The 13,019-nt window shown below is 42.5% G+C and overlaps 1 protein-coding gene across 5 annotated transcripts in view; it reads right to left on the bottom strand.

Moving 5' to 3' along the window:
- Positions 1-258: 258 nt before the first annotated feature.
- bnc2 (basonuclin zinc finger protein 2) overlaps positions 259-13,019 on the bottom strand; it is a 158,840-nt gene continuing 146,079 nt past the window's right edge. For 4 of the 5 annotated variants that reach the window (XM_061058018.1, XM_061058001.1, XM_061058010.1 and 1 more), the window contains 2 exons: positions 10,216-12,608; positions 259-4,338 (listed from right to left, as the gene is read on the bottom strand). In XM_061058018.1, the coding sequence (XP_060914001.1) occupies positions 3,519-4,338; positions 10,216-12,608 (3,213 nt within the window). In that variant the 3' untranslated portion in view covers positions 259-3,518. Of the gene's footprint in view, positions 4,339-5,399; positions 5,474-10,215; positions 12,609-13,019 lie in introns of all 5 variants that reach the window. The other variant, XM_061058033.1, reaches the window with a different exon arrangement.

Genomic DNA, 13,019 nt, shown 5'->3' with positions numbered 1-13,019 from the left:
CCGCTCTGTCTCCAGCTCTGAGCTCTGTTGGCAAGACCAGCACCACGCAGGACTCAGAAGCAGCCCGTAGGAGGCAGGAGAAGGGAGTTGTTGGAGAATCTCGTCTGTAATATTCTGTTTTTTGTCTTGCACATGCACAGATAGAGAGGTCATGCACTCCAGCGGCTGCCTACTAAAATGTTAGAAAAGAACAGGACACAAATGTTAAAACTATTTTTTTTTCTGATGAAGAAGGTTATTGGGACTTTTTGTAAGACATGTGGAACAGCTCGCTTATTTCTAGAGTGCTCAAACTAACCCTTTAAATACAGTTACTTCTTAATCTGTTGATGTCGTCTTTGATAAGTGTGTGTAATAATAATTAGCTTTAATCATGTTAGGATTTATAATATGAAATAGTAATGAGAGCTTCACCTTCCCATGTCTGACTCAGTGCTTCCTCTCACCACTCTCAATGATGGAATGTTAGATTTCTCTGTCGTGGCAGCAGCTATAATGTTAATGCTAGAATGAGAGTTTAATTTCCTGTGGTGAGAATACTCTAGATTTGTCTCTGCCTTCTCCATCACTAGAGGTTAACAAGTCATCTAGATCTTGTCGTCCTTCTGGCCTGTAAGTAGGAAGCACACATGTGAGTGAGCGTCACGGTCCTCCTCATGATGCGTGTGTGTGTGTGTGTGTGTTTGCGTGTGTGTGTTTGTGCGTGTGTTGGAGAGACAGCTGTCAGCGGGGTTCCTGGAGTAGCACTTTTTTATTTCTGCCAGAGCGAGGGCCGGGGGGATTGAATGAGTGAATGAGGCAGCAAGCGCCTCAGTGAAACCCACTCCTGGGAGAAGGCAGGGGTTCCTGTACTCAATTTTCCCTTCACTTGGGATAAACAGGCAATTACCCATCCCTTTTTCCTATGCCATGGCCGTCCGGTGAACTTAAGCATACACTATTAGTGTGTGTCCCTGTAGGACCTGCGCTGTGGGGTGTGGAGGTGGTAAGTGAGTGGCGGGTTGAAGAAATGGGTAAGGCGGTTGTTAAATGACTGTGCTCTGACAGACAAAAAAGAAACAGAGTGGGAGAAAGGAATTGAATTATCAGCGGCTGCTTTAAGATAAAGCACATGTAGAAATTTAATCTGTGCATTAATTTGAATTTAACTGAACGTGTGTAATTGAATTGCTCAGAGCACACAATCTCTCTCCTTTTTCTCTGTCAGTGTCACAGTCTTGTCAGCAACCTTAGCGTCTTGCAGTGTAACGAAGTGACAAGTGAGTTATTCGACAGAAGAAGCTGGAATGGCAGGGACGCCTCCAGGTAACAGAGAAGCAGCACATTTTTAATGATCCTTGCTGTCATCCTTTCCTCCCTAGTCAGCCTTCCACCTCCGCAACCTTTCCATCAGCCTCACTTCTCTGCTTCGCTCATTTTATCTCAAAGAACAGAAGACTGAAAACTGCATGTGTCATTGAGGTGGAGGAGTCTTAAAAAAAAGACATGACATATTTCACTAGAATAGGTCATGTCTATATTGCAAAATGGCTTAAGTATGAAACAAATGGAAGTGAACACTGTTATGGATCTAAGGTGTTTTTGAATACTGTACAGCACACCACATATCACTGCATATTTTTCCCTCTGTGTGTAGCACCAGTCAAGTAAGAGAAGATCTCCTTGTTTTGTAACACATGACATTGTTCATACATGATAAAGAAGTCAAACTGTGGGAAAAAAACAAACTCTATTTTGTATCTTTTTACAAAAAAAAAAATTCTTATACTGGACAAAAACGTCTTCATGAAGATACATCACCTACCAATAAATACCCCTTCCCTCGGCTACTTTGCCCAGTTACTGGAAATATTTGTACCGCGAGAATCATGGACAAAATGGCTTTGACTAACGGCCAACAAAAAAACCCTACATTATTGTAGAGTACATTTGTAGCCGACAGTAAGCATTGGAAACCAATACTGAAAATATCACAACAAAATATTTAAGACTCAAGTGCATCATATTAATCCAATAGGTCAGATTTAAGTACAAGGTCACACTAAAAACACTCTTGTTTTGGTCACAGTTGAAGGACTACTTTCATCTTTTTTTCTTTCAAATCTATGGGACAGCTTTGTTTCACTAAGATGCTTTTTTTCTGAGAACGAACATAAGTGCATCTGTAACTTGCATCTGTAACTTTGTTTGACAATGTCACAATAATGTCATGCTTTACACAGATTACCCCACTGAATGTGTGAAGTCAATATTGTTATCATAACTGGCAACAATACATAAGTCATTTCCCAAAGTAGAAAAAGGAGAGACTTTTATGAATGTTTAACTCCTCTGTGTTTGTGAAACAGCAGTTTATAATCAGTCACACTTGGCTTTGTTACAAAACAAGACACTTTGGAGACATTTGATAAACTTGTTGTTTGGCGATAGGGAAAGATTTGGGGTTTTTGTTCAGGGAGGCAAGAGGATTTTATGTTGTCAAAACTGTGTTTGGCGTGCAAAAAGAAACTGGCACAAGTATGGTGAAGATACTGACATTTCCCTTGGCACTGTAGCCATCGATGACCCTAAACAACACCTAAACTTACCATTGCAAAAGTCCTCATTATAATAATATTACACATCCCCTTGTATAGATGCAAAGTGCAAAAACTGAAATCGTATACTAAAGCTCATAAACATAACAAACTAACAAAAATCAATAGAAATACAGAGAATGATATCAGTGTAGGAGCCTAAAAAAGCATGCCGGCAACCTCTGGATATCTAACAAGTAGATAAAACAAGCCACATGATATTCTTTTTTTCCCTAGGACTCAGTTTAAAACGTGTCTTTGAAGCTAACATAAATGAATAAAGCTAGTACGATGCTACCTCTTTCTTGCCTATAGCTGGAAGTGTTGTACTGGACTGTAACATAAAACCATAAAGAGGAGAGAAAAAAAGAAGCAAACAACCATCAACACAACTCTTTTACACCGAAAGCCTCTTGGGACATTATTTACAAATGAAGCTGTCATGCTTTTGTAAGGGGTTCATTTAAAAGCTATCATTACACAAATACAACAAGAAGATTTTCTTTTTTTTTCTCAATACTATCATTTCTGCAGGCAAAGTCACAAAAAAGAGTTTGAATAGATTCTTTGTAGACGGACATCAAAACAAAGTGGGGAGACGTTTGAAAGGAAAGGTGGAGGGGCTTATGAAAAAAACAAAACAGAAGTGGAGTTTTGTAATAAAGGAAACTCCATGCTTAAGAGCGTGTTCGTCCTGTTCTTCCAAAGAAGGAAAAGTCAAATGTCACAATATTAAACTGTAATTACAGTCAATGAATTTAATAGAGGGACATAGAAACGTCTTGCTATGATTTATTGAGGGCGGGCAGGAGGTACACAGGCATTGAGCTTGTATTTCATGGCCCTGGGCTGGGGTTAAAAGCTAATTTGAGGAGGAATAAGGATGAGGAATGAAGGGAGGAGCAGGCAGACTGACAGCAGGGTAGAGTAACAAGTCATTATTCAGTCTATTATTGTGGAGAAGGGCATGTTTTTATGGAGGTTGGGGTTCTGAGAGTGTCGGTTACGGCTGCGCACAGAGCTAAACACCATGTTACAACCGGGGATTTTACACTTGTGCATCTCGCGCAAGTGCACAGTCTTGTAGTGCACACGCAGAGTCCCTTTGTTGCTGTACATTTTGTGGCAGATGTTGCAGAGGATCCCACCGCTGCCAATATTGCCCCCGGTGGATGAAAGGAGGAATGGTGAGGAGGAAGTTTCCATCCCCTCACCTTGTCCATCTCCTCTTAGCTCTCCAGTCTCATCCAGATTCCTCCCTTCAGCCCGCCCTTCAGCTCGCTGGGAGCAGTCCTCCCCCGCACTGTTGCCCTCCTCCTCCTCCTCCTCTCCCTCTTCCCCCTCCAGGTCATCCAACAGGATGCCCTCATCGCTGCCCTCGTCTGACTCATGGGAGGAGTGGATACTGCTGCTGGATTGAACACTGGATGTGGTGCTCAGGTCCAATACCATGTAGTCCTCTGGCTGGCCTCGGGAGAAGCCATTTGTGTGGTGGTATCTAAGGTTTTGGTTGAGAGGGTGGTGGGGGTAGTCGATGGTCATTGGGGAACGGACATGGTGGTTCAGGCCAGTGGGCCCGAGGCTGGCGCCTCCCATGCCCATCCTGGCCATAGGGTCCATGCCCATGTGGTGCCCGGCATAGATCTTTGCAAGTAACTCGGCTCGCAGGTCCTTGGGCAGTGGCGTGAGTTGGGGGTCCAGGACAATATCGTCCAGCTCTTTGGTCAGCAGTTTGCGGTGCAGGTTGATGTTGGAGCTGTGCCTATGTGGGGAGACAGACATAGCCATACATAAAAATTCATCCAGCATATGAGGATTGTAACTTTTCAAATGCATTATACCCAAAGTGATGTAATTAAGACCAATTTTTGTTTTCCTATGTGTTATCTTATATTTTTTTTTACAAAGATTTAATATCTTAAAACCACAACATATGAACATTATTATAACTTTTCACTGGGGTACACAGACAAAAGTACAGACTGAAATTCACCCTGCAGCTCTCCTTAGAAAAATGCTCTAAGATCGCATAGAGAGAGAGAGAGAGCATCCTGCTAGTGTTTACTGCTGTCAGCATGTCTGCACTGCACAGCCCTCAAATCCAATAGACTCTGACTCAATTAAATACTCCACCATATTGAATGGGAGTTTATCAATTGATTCGAGCTGTGGTAATGTGATAATCGAGGGGAACTGGATAGCATATTAGCACTAGGCCCTGACAGCATTATCGTATTTGTTCCCTATTGGAGGTGGCTTAATCGAGCACCTCAGTGAACATGTCTTTATGTAGCCCTGGATCAAATTAAGATGGGCATTTTTTTTCCAAAACACAAGGCAAACGGTATCACACGGTGTGCTGCTGATGATCAAAACAACCAAGTAACAAGTGCCATGCTTAAGCCACAATACTAATGGTGAGGAATCCAGTTAGCATACAAAGCCATGCCTAAAAGATGCAAGGTGAAATGGGCTTGATATTAAAATTCAATGCTCCAATTTCACGGTTGCCAAATTGGGCTAAAAGGGGATCAACTGCACAAATGTCACAATAAAACTGCAAATCACAAAAAGGAAACTTAACTAATGGCCGGTGTCAAATGGGACATACACAAAGCCCATTCCTCTTATTGTAAATTGGGTTAGCATTTAAATTAAATAAATAAATTATGCAAACACTCAGTGCCTTTAATGTGAGGGGTTTCCATGCAGGGAGGGCACATGTGTGTAATACAAAATAAAAAAAATGCAAAGGAAGAAAATCAAAACGGTCATCCTTGGCAGGATGGGCAAAATGGAGTCACAATGGATAGTAGAGCTTACCAGCAGTGGCAGGGTTGATGCAGTCAAAAAGGGTCCCTTTCCTTTAATTATTTACTTCCCTATCCGACATTGTCCTGCAAGAGGTAAAAATACATTCATTTCAGGGACCCTTTTCTGTGAACCAGGCAACCAGGAGCCCGTACACCTCGAGCATCGTCAGCATTGAGGAGAGAGAGAGCGTGGCAAATCGATTGGCCATGGCTGTCACTGCGCGTGTGTGCGCCTGCACAGGCTTTTGTCTATTTGTGTGTATGTGTGTGAAATACAGAAAATATACTACTTCCATATAGTGGGACTTTGATCAAAAGGACTGTATAAATCCTTTGTTCTTTTTCTATCCTTTGATAGTACAGTTGCACCCATATGGTGTAGGCTTATGGCTAAAATATGGGAGTCATGATTCAATGTCTGTGGGGCTGTATCCCTTTCTAGTCAAATACATGTGTGGACGTTTGGCTCTGACAGGTCAGAGTGTTTGAAGACAGTCTGAAAACTATTTTAACCAGTCATCAGTATGTAAAGCATTTGGATCGATTTCTGCAGGTTTTGACATAAAGCAGCGCCACATTTGCTCAATACAGCCTGAAGTTCAGGATGCTGTTGAAGATGCTCAGGTAGGCAGGTCCTTTGCAACATGTCTCCATCTCTATAACAACACCTTCTCACTGCTAATAAGCTCTAAGTTTACCATGGCTATCTCATTTTAAGACACTAAAATCAAGTTAAAAATCATGCAGAAAGTAGTCTGCGCTGTAGTAACAATAGCCATTTAAATACTCAAAATGCATACCACATGGTTAGAACATAACAGCAACATCTCATGGAAAATACACACATTTACTGCAGTCCTATTTAACAGATCAATTATGGGTGAAAAAAAAAAAAGGGAAGAGAAAAGTCACTTAATGATGATAACTCATTTGTACGTGTTTGAAAATGATGTAATATTTAAGAGTCGAAAAAAAGAATTTACGAACATTTGCATAAACATCACTATTTAACTCCTGTGCTGGCACTGGCAGGGCCTCGTTGACCTGAATAATCAAAATAAGACAGCTGAATCCCCACACAGTAGGCATAATGCACTTATCCCTTCATTTATCAAATTTAGAAATTCTCCCCATTTTCCACTCCCTCCATCCCCCACCTCCATCACTCCACCTTACTATCTTTCCTCCCCCTAACCTAACTCCTTAGCCCCCCCCCCCACACACACACACACACACACACCACCTCCATCTCTACCTCCCTGCTGGCTAGTAATGTGCCTGGCAAACCAATTTGACTCTCTCATCTTTGCCCAAAAGATGGGGGAGGTCTCCAGAGAGCCCATTTTTAACTGTGCAGAGGAGGAAGAGCGAGAGTGTGCCTGTCCCAACCGGCGTTAATCATCTTTAGGCTCATGTGATGGCCCTTGCCCTTGTTTTTGTGTCAGTGTGTGTGTGAGTGTATGTTGTCTAAATGACTCATAATGTGTAAATGAGATGAAGGGCTGAGTGGTATTAAACAGACACAAGTCTTTGTCTTTCCTGTCATTTAGGGTGTGTTATGAGGTTTTATGTGTGAGTGGGAGGACAACGATGTTAGAAACATTTATCACTCCTTGTCCCTATTACATCTACTTTGCATTGTTTTGTCTATTTAACTGCGAGGGCAACGATAAAAGATTTTAAGATCCTTAAATGAGTGCATAGATACCAAGAAATTATTGTAATAAATTTAAAATGTAATGACATTAGCATGAGCTTCTATATTTTATTGATCTCAGAATAAAATAATTCCTCTTTCTCTCTACAAAAATCACCACAAGGACATCTTTGTGATGAACCAAAGGGTTGTGGTGTAAGCGGGGTTTGCTTACATATTCTCTCTATGAGCAGCGTGCCCTTTGTTTATAAGAGACAAACAGAGCCGATTGTGAAGCTACGGAGCGGGACCACATGCTGTGAAGGGACCAAGGGAAAGGGAGGGAGACAGAGAGAGGAAGGAGAAGGGAGGAAAGAGTCTCTCCAACATAATTAACCTTCACTCTCTCCGTTTGCAGTGGCCCGTGCAGGGACCACGGGGCTGCGCGCTGCCGCACCATGGGAATGTGGAAGAGGGAGGACGCATAGTTTCTTTAGTGACACAAGAGCAGGTTAAAATGTTGGCGTGGTGAAGGTTAAAAAAACAGATGCAGGATAGTCTGATAAACATTAGATAAATAAGTCGAGTCTTGTCAGTGGTTTGAAAAATATGATGAACGAGGCCAATAATGGTGATGATAACTGGTATGTGCATCTCTGTAGCAGTTAATCATGCAGCCTCTTCAACACTTCTGCCGACGCTGCTCGCTCCCCACAATAAATATGCAATCATTTAGCTCCGTGCAGCAGGCAGCTGGTAGGCTGGGAGAAAACACCCCACTGTAAAACCACACTTATGTTGGTATCTGTTTGACACTCCAAAAACAGGCACATTACATGCCTGCTCAAGGCACATACAACGATCCTTTCCTGTGTTCTTGATTGTAAGTTTGTGCACTGGCCATGTTCATTAATCTTTTTGTATGTTTGAAATCCTATAAAGTCATGGATCCTAACTGAACAAACACCAGTAATACATCTTTTCTCATGGCAGAGCATGTACAGTGTCTCCTACTCTGACAATGTCATTGGCTTATGGTGGTTTTTCTCTATAGATAAAATGCTCTCTCCTCTGTTTTCTCTTCCCTTTCGATACTGGAGCTTTTAATTCTGATATCTGGTGGGGGTTTTTACATGCTTTTGCCTTTTCGCTCAGCACATAGACTAATCAGGTGTTGGACTTCTCCGTTGATGGATGTTCACATGTTTGGGAAGTACTGAGAAGAGTAAGCAGGGTAATGCTTTTGAAGTGTATATTTTACAGCTGTGAAAACAGCTCAAAATTAAATTCTCGTTTTTTAAGCAGGTTTTTTGTGTTCAGAATTAAGTGTTGTTTTGATCAATAGTTTATGTCTGAGGTAAAACACTGGACAGAGATACTTTTCTCGTTACTCATTATGTTGCTGGAAAATATAAAACACCTGCCACAGTTTTGTGAAAATGCAGTTTACACACAGCTCTTCCCCATGATCTACATGATCATTGTTATGTTTTCTTCTCAATGTTGACGCCTAACTTAGTTTACCAGGAGTCATCATTCTGTCAGATTTCTACTTTCTGACTTTCTTATTCAAACTACCTACATTAGCATCAACAATCTGCTGATTACTAACTGCACTTAACAATGTGAGCTAGTATAAAATAGTTTTATCTTGTTTGGTGTCACTCCTGTCTACGGTTGGAATCATTGATCTTGTTTATTTCCCCTCTAAATCTGTTTTGAGCTGTCTTCTTGGTATTCAAAATGTCATACTTTTTCACATTCAACAACTTATTTATTAACAGCAAAATTAGACTAATTACAACAAGAAAAGGGTTTTTACGGGCCAGGTAGTTTCCTTTGTTATATTTTTGTTTGTACCCCTGTGTGTTTGCATCTGTGTTACTATGTGAGTATAGGAAACAAAATCATTGGTGGCAGTACACCTTACTTAGACGATGTATGCCATTATAACACTTGCTGTCATCTTGCTGCTGCCAGTACAACACTGCATCCATCATATGAGCAGTAGAGTTGCACCTTCTATAATGCAAAGTTATCTCCTGTGCCCCCCCCCCCCCCCCCCCCATCCAATCTAACAGAATGCCACAATCACCAGCTCTATTTACATGTTACTAATGAATAAACAGTTGTAGGAACAGATGGCATCAAAACAACAAGTAATTAAAAGCTTTCAGTGAAAAAGGAGCAGCAACTTTAGGTAGAGGGAGATAGCAGTGGTGGAGGAAGAGGTGCAGAGGGGCAGAGTGGTTTATGTGTGAGAGAGAAAAAGTTCACCTTAGAATGTTTTATTTTATTTTTTACAATTGATAGTGTTGTAATATGCAACGTGGGCCTTACTCCAAAGGATTTCTTACATGTTATGGGTTATTAAAAATTATATGTATTTTTCATTTTAAATATCCCTCTGTAACTACATTACATTTTAAGATGTGTTATTTATACCTCTATGCAAAGGGTCGGGAAGAAATGTAACCCATTTTAACATGAATAAATGCTTGCTAATTTGGCACACAAATAACTCCCAGGAAACAAAAATTTTTCAACACAATATTTTTTGTTACTCTTTTGGAGCATTCACTAACCCCGGGGTAATAGTGATGTTATGTACCATCATATGTTTTAGCATCAGCTTGCTGCCAAATCTGCTGCAGTTTATAAATTCTATGAGTGCGGGACTGATATGTGCTAACAAGCTCAGGTGAGCATTGCTAGCCTCACCCTCTAATGCGCTAATAAATGCAGTGGTTTAACAAACAGCTGTCTATGTTAATATATGCACTTTCAGCTCATGGTAACAAGTTGAGGTGGTGAAGGCAGGTAAATTGCACACTCGAGCTGCAGGGTTGATATGTCAGGCCAATGCTTGTTTTAACGTATGTGTTTCTCATCTAGACACCCTACTTGTCTGAACTTTGACATGACATAGAGCAGATGTCCCTGAATTCATTTAGTGTTGATTTAGCTAACAGGTGTATACTGCCGCTAAATGTAGTTGTTCAATATAAAGTCATGAAATGCTTGAAAAAACTGCTATATCCTTGCAAATCAATACAGTTTATTTTGTAGATCTGTGTTCTTCCATTTGTTTATAATAGCTGCTCAAATTTAACATTCCCTTTCAACCTACCTGCGTCTGTCTAAACAACATTAAGGTATAATTGTTACTTTACCAAGTTCTAGAACTGACCTGTCACGGCTTCGCCGGGAAGGAAAGGCCGCGTTGCAGCCAGCCACAGTGCACACATGCATCTCTTTGAGGTGCACATTCTTGTAGTGTAGTTTCATGCTATATGAGCTCTTGAAGCTCTTCTTACAAACATAGCAAATTTTGGGATCAGGACTTGAGCATGGGTCTCCCTCTGGTGATTGAGAAGAAGGAAATTTTGGCGGACTGGCACCATAGCCCATTGAAGAGATGAAGCTCTCGTGAAGAGCAGCCATGCTTGCAGCAGCAGCAGCAGCTGCTGCCATGCCACCATTGTAGAGGCCATATTGGCCCATGCAGAACATATCATACGTAGGGTCATTAAGTTCTTCTTTGATCTTGATCGGGGGCTGATGAGGGGAGGAATGACCCTTTCCTTCCATTTCCTTTCTCAAATTGGCCTCCTCACCACCCTCATCGTCCTGTTCAGGGTCCAGACCCCTTCTGCCCCTGATGTGTTTTTGCTGCTCATCCACATCTATCAACTCATCACGGAAGAACATCTTGGAATCAGAAGTTTCAGATTCGTTCTCAAAGTCTCTCTCATGGTCCTGGTCCTCAGAGGTGAAACTGTCCATACATCGTAGCTCGCTAGAGCCTTGTAGATCATTTCCACCCCTACTGTCACTACCGGTCCCTTCCCTGCATTCATCTTCACTCTGTCTCATTGTGCCTCTCATAACTAGGCCAGGGCTCATCTCATCCTGGGAAGGGGATTGTTGCCCACTGCCACCACTGTGATTACCAACACCACTGTTGTTGTTGCTGTTGCAGTTGCCATTCATTTTGACATTGTTGTGAAGGATCGATGATTGGTGATTATGGTGGTTATGGTGGAGGTGACAGTCGTCATCATCGTCTTTGTCGTCATATTCATCTGCAACATCAATTACTTCCTTCTCAATTTTCACTGGCATGCTCGATTTACGAGGCTTCTTTTTGGGTGTAGGGTCACTTATGCCAGTTGTGAAATCGTGATTGGCACTAGATGTATGTAAGCGGTGGGACATGGGTCCTACGTCTGATACATGAACATTATTGTGTGAAGCCACAGCAGCCAAGATGTGTTGTTGTTGGTCCATCAGGGATGTACTGTTGGTGGTAGTGGGCAGAATAGGGCTAGTGGGTAGTGACACTGGGGGACTGACGAGGTCTGCAGGGGACAGTAGTGTACGGTAGAAGGGGGGCACGGGCTGGACTGGCTGTACTGACTTCAGGGTGGGGAACATCAGTGGGCTTTGCAGGGGTGATTGAAGCATAGGGTCAACTGGTGGAGTACTGAATCCAAGTGGTGGTCTTCCAGGGCTGGTGAGTGTAAAGCCACCGTTCTTGGTGCTTGAAATGACAGGTGTACCAGGGGCTGAATTGGAACGGATTAGGTCCTTGTCACGGTTATTGCGCAACATGGGCATATGCAACCTTGGATTGGGATTGGCACTGTGTCGATTGCGGCTGCGTAGTGAGCTGAAAACCATATTACAGCCTTCAATGGTGCAACGGTGTTTAATCTTCAAGTGTACAGCATTATAATGTATCTTAAGGGTACCTTTGTCATAAAAGGTTTTGCCACAAGAGTTGCAGCACACACGACCCTTGCGTGAGGTTGATCCCATTCTGCGCATGCGATGCATCTTAGAGGAAAAGGATGCATGAGAGATTGATTTAGAGTGCTCGTCCTTTACAAAATGGTGGTGGACCTGGTGATCACTCAAACTGTTTTGTTGAGGTTGATTTTGGGACTGGTGTTGGCCCTGCTGCTGCTGCTGTAGCTGTGTCTGCTGTTGCTGCTGTTGTTGAGCCTGCTGGGTTGAAGGGGTTGGTGAGATGGGAGATGCCCGGTTGTTGGGCTCTGTCTTGGGCTCAATGTTGTTGTTCATCCCTCCCAGGGCTCCACGGCTGGGGCTCTGTCCTGTGCGGAAGGGTGACAGGGACACTTCTGATTCACTGGTCTCCAGCTGTTCACCTTGATTTGGCAGGCTCGGCTCACGGAGCCGGAGAGCAGACTGTTCCATAGGCAGGCCATTGGGAGGCAAGCCAAGCATAGGGGCAGAGACTGGGTTGATGTATTGGAAGGGCAGGAGGAATGCTAAACTGTTGGGGATATTCTCAAAATGGTGAATACTGGATGGGCTACTGTTTTCTAGATGTGTCAAGAGCCCAGGGCTGCGTGCTCTGTTGTTGCTTTCAATGAATGTCCTAATCCCAGAGTCTGTCTTGGAGGAGGGAACAGTAACCGCTTGACCTTCCTTCTCCTGAATGGCCATCAGTTCCACAATGGACTTGGTCTCACCAAAGCGCAAGAACTGCTGCAGGGTGATGATCTCTTCTTCTCGGGACATGATGGTCCAGCGGTCCAGCACCTTGCCTGCAGCATCCTAAGGCCCCAGAAGAGACAAGAAAGAAGACAAAAATAAAAACCATTATTGATTGTGAATAATCAGTTTGGTCAAAGGAGAAGATAGAGCAAGGGTTAGCTTTCAAGGGCAAGCTTTTCTGCTCATGAAATTCAGAGGCTCCCTGAACGTCAAGTAGCTAACAGATCTCTTTCTTAAATCCCAGCCCTCCATCGTCCCTTTACCATGCACCTTTCACATATTTATACTTCAGCCATGTTAATTTTATGAATAATAACACAGTGTTTCAATAGTCAAGACTTTAAATGAGTCTCAAGAAAACAAATCAAAAGCACTGGTGGAGTGTTTAGCAGGTCTCTGATATGTATAGATGTTATTCTGAGACTGAAAATAACATCTTTGTAAAGATTTAGACTCATTTTGGGACTCCCT

Source organism: Labrus mixtus, chromosome 2 (genome assembly GCF_963584025.1).
Source record: "Labrus mixtus chromosome 2, fLabMix1.1, whole genome shotgun sequence".
Taxonomy (NCBI): Eukaryota; Metazoa; Chordata; class Actinopteri; order Labriformes; family Labridae; genus Labrus; species Labrus mixtus.
Note: the sequence above shows the minus strand (reverse complement) of the source record. Positions and strands in the feature narration are given on the sequence as shown.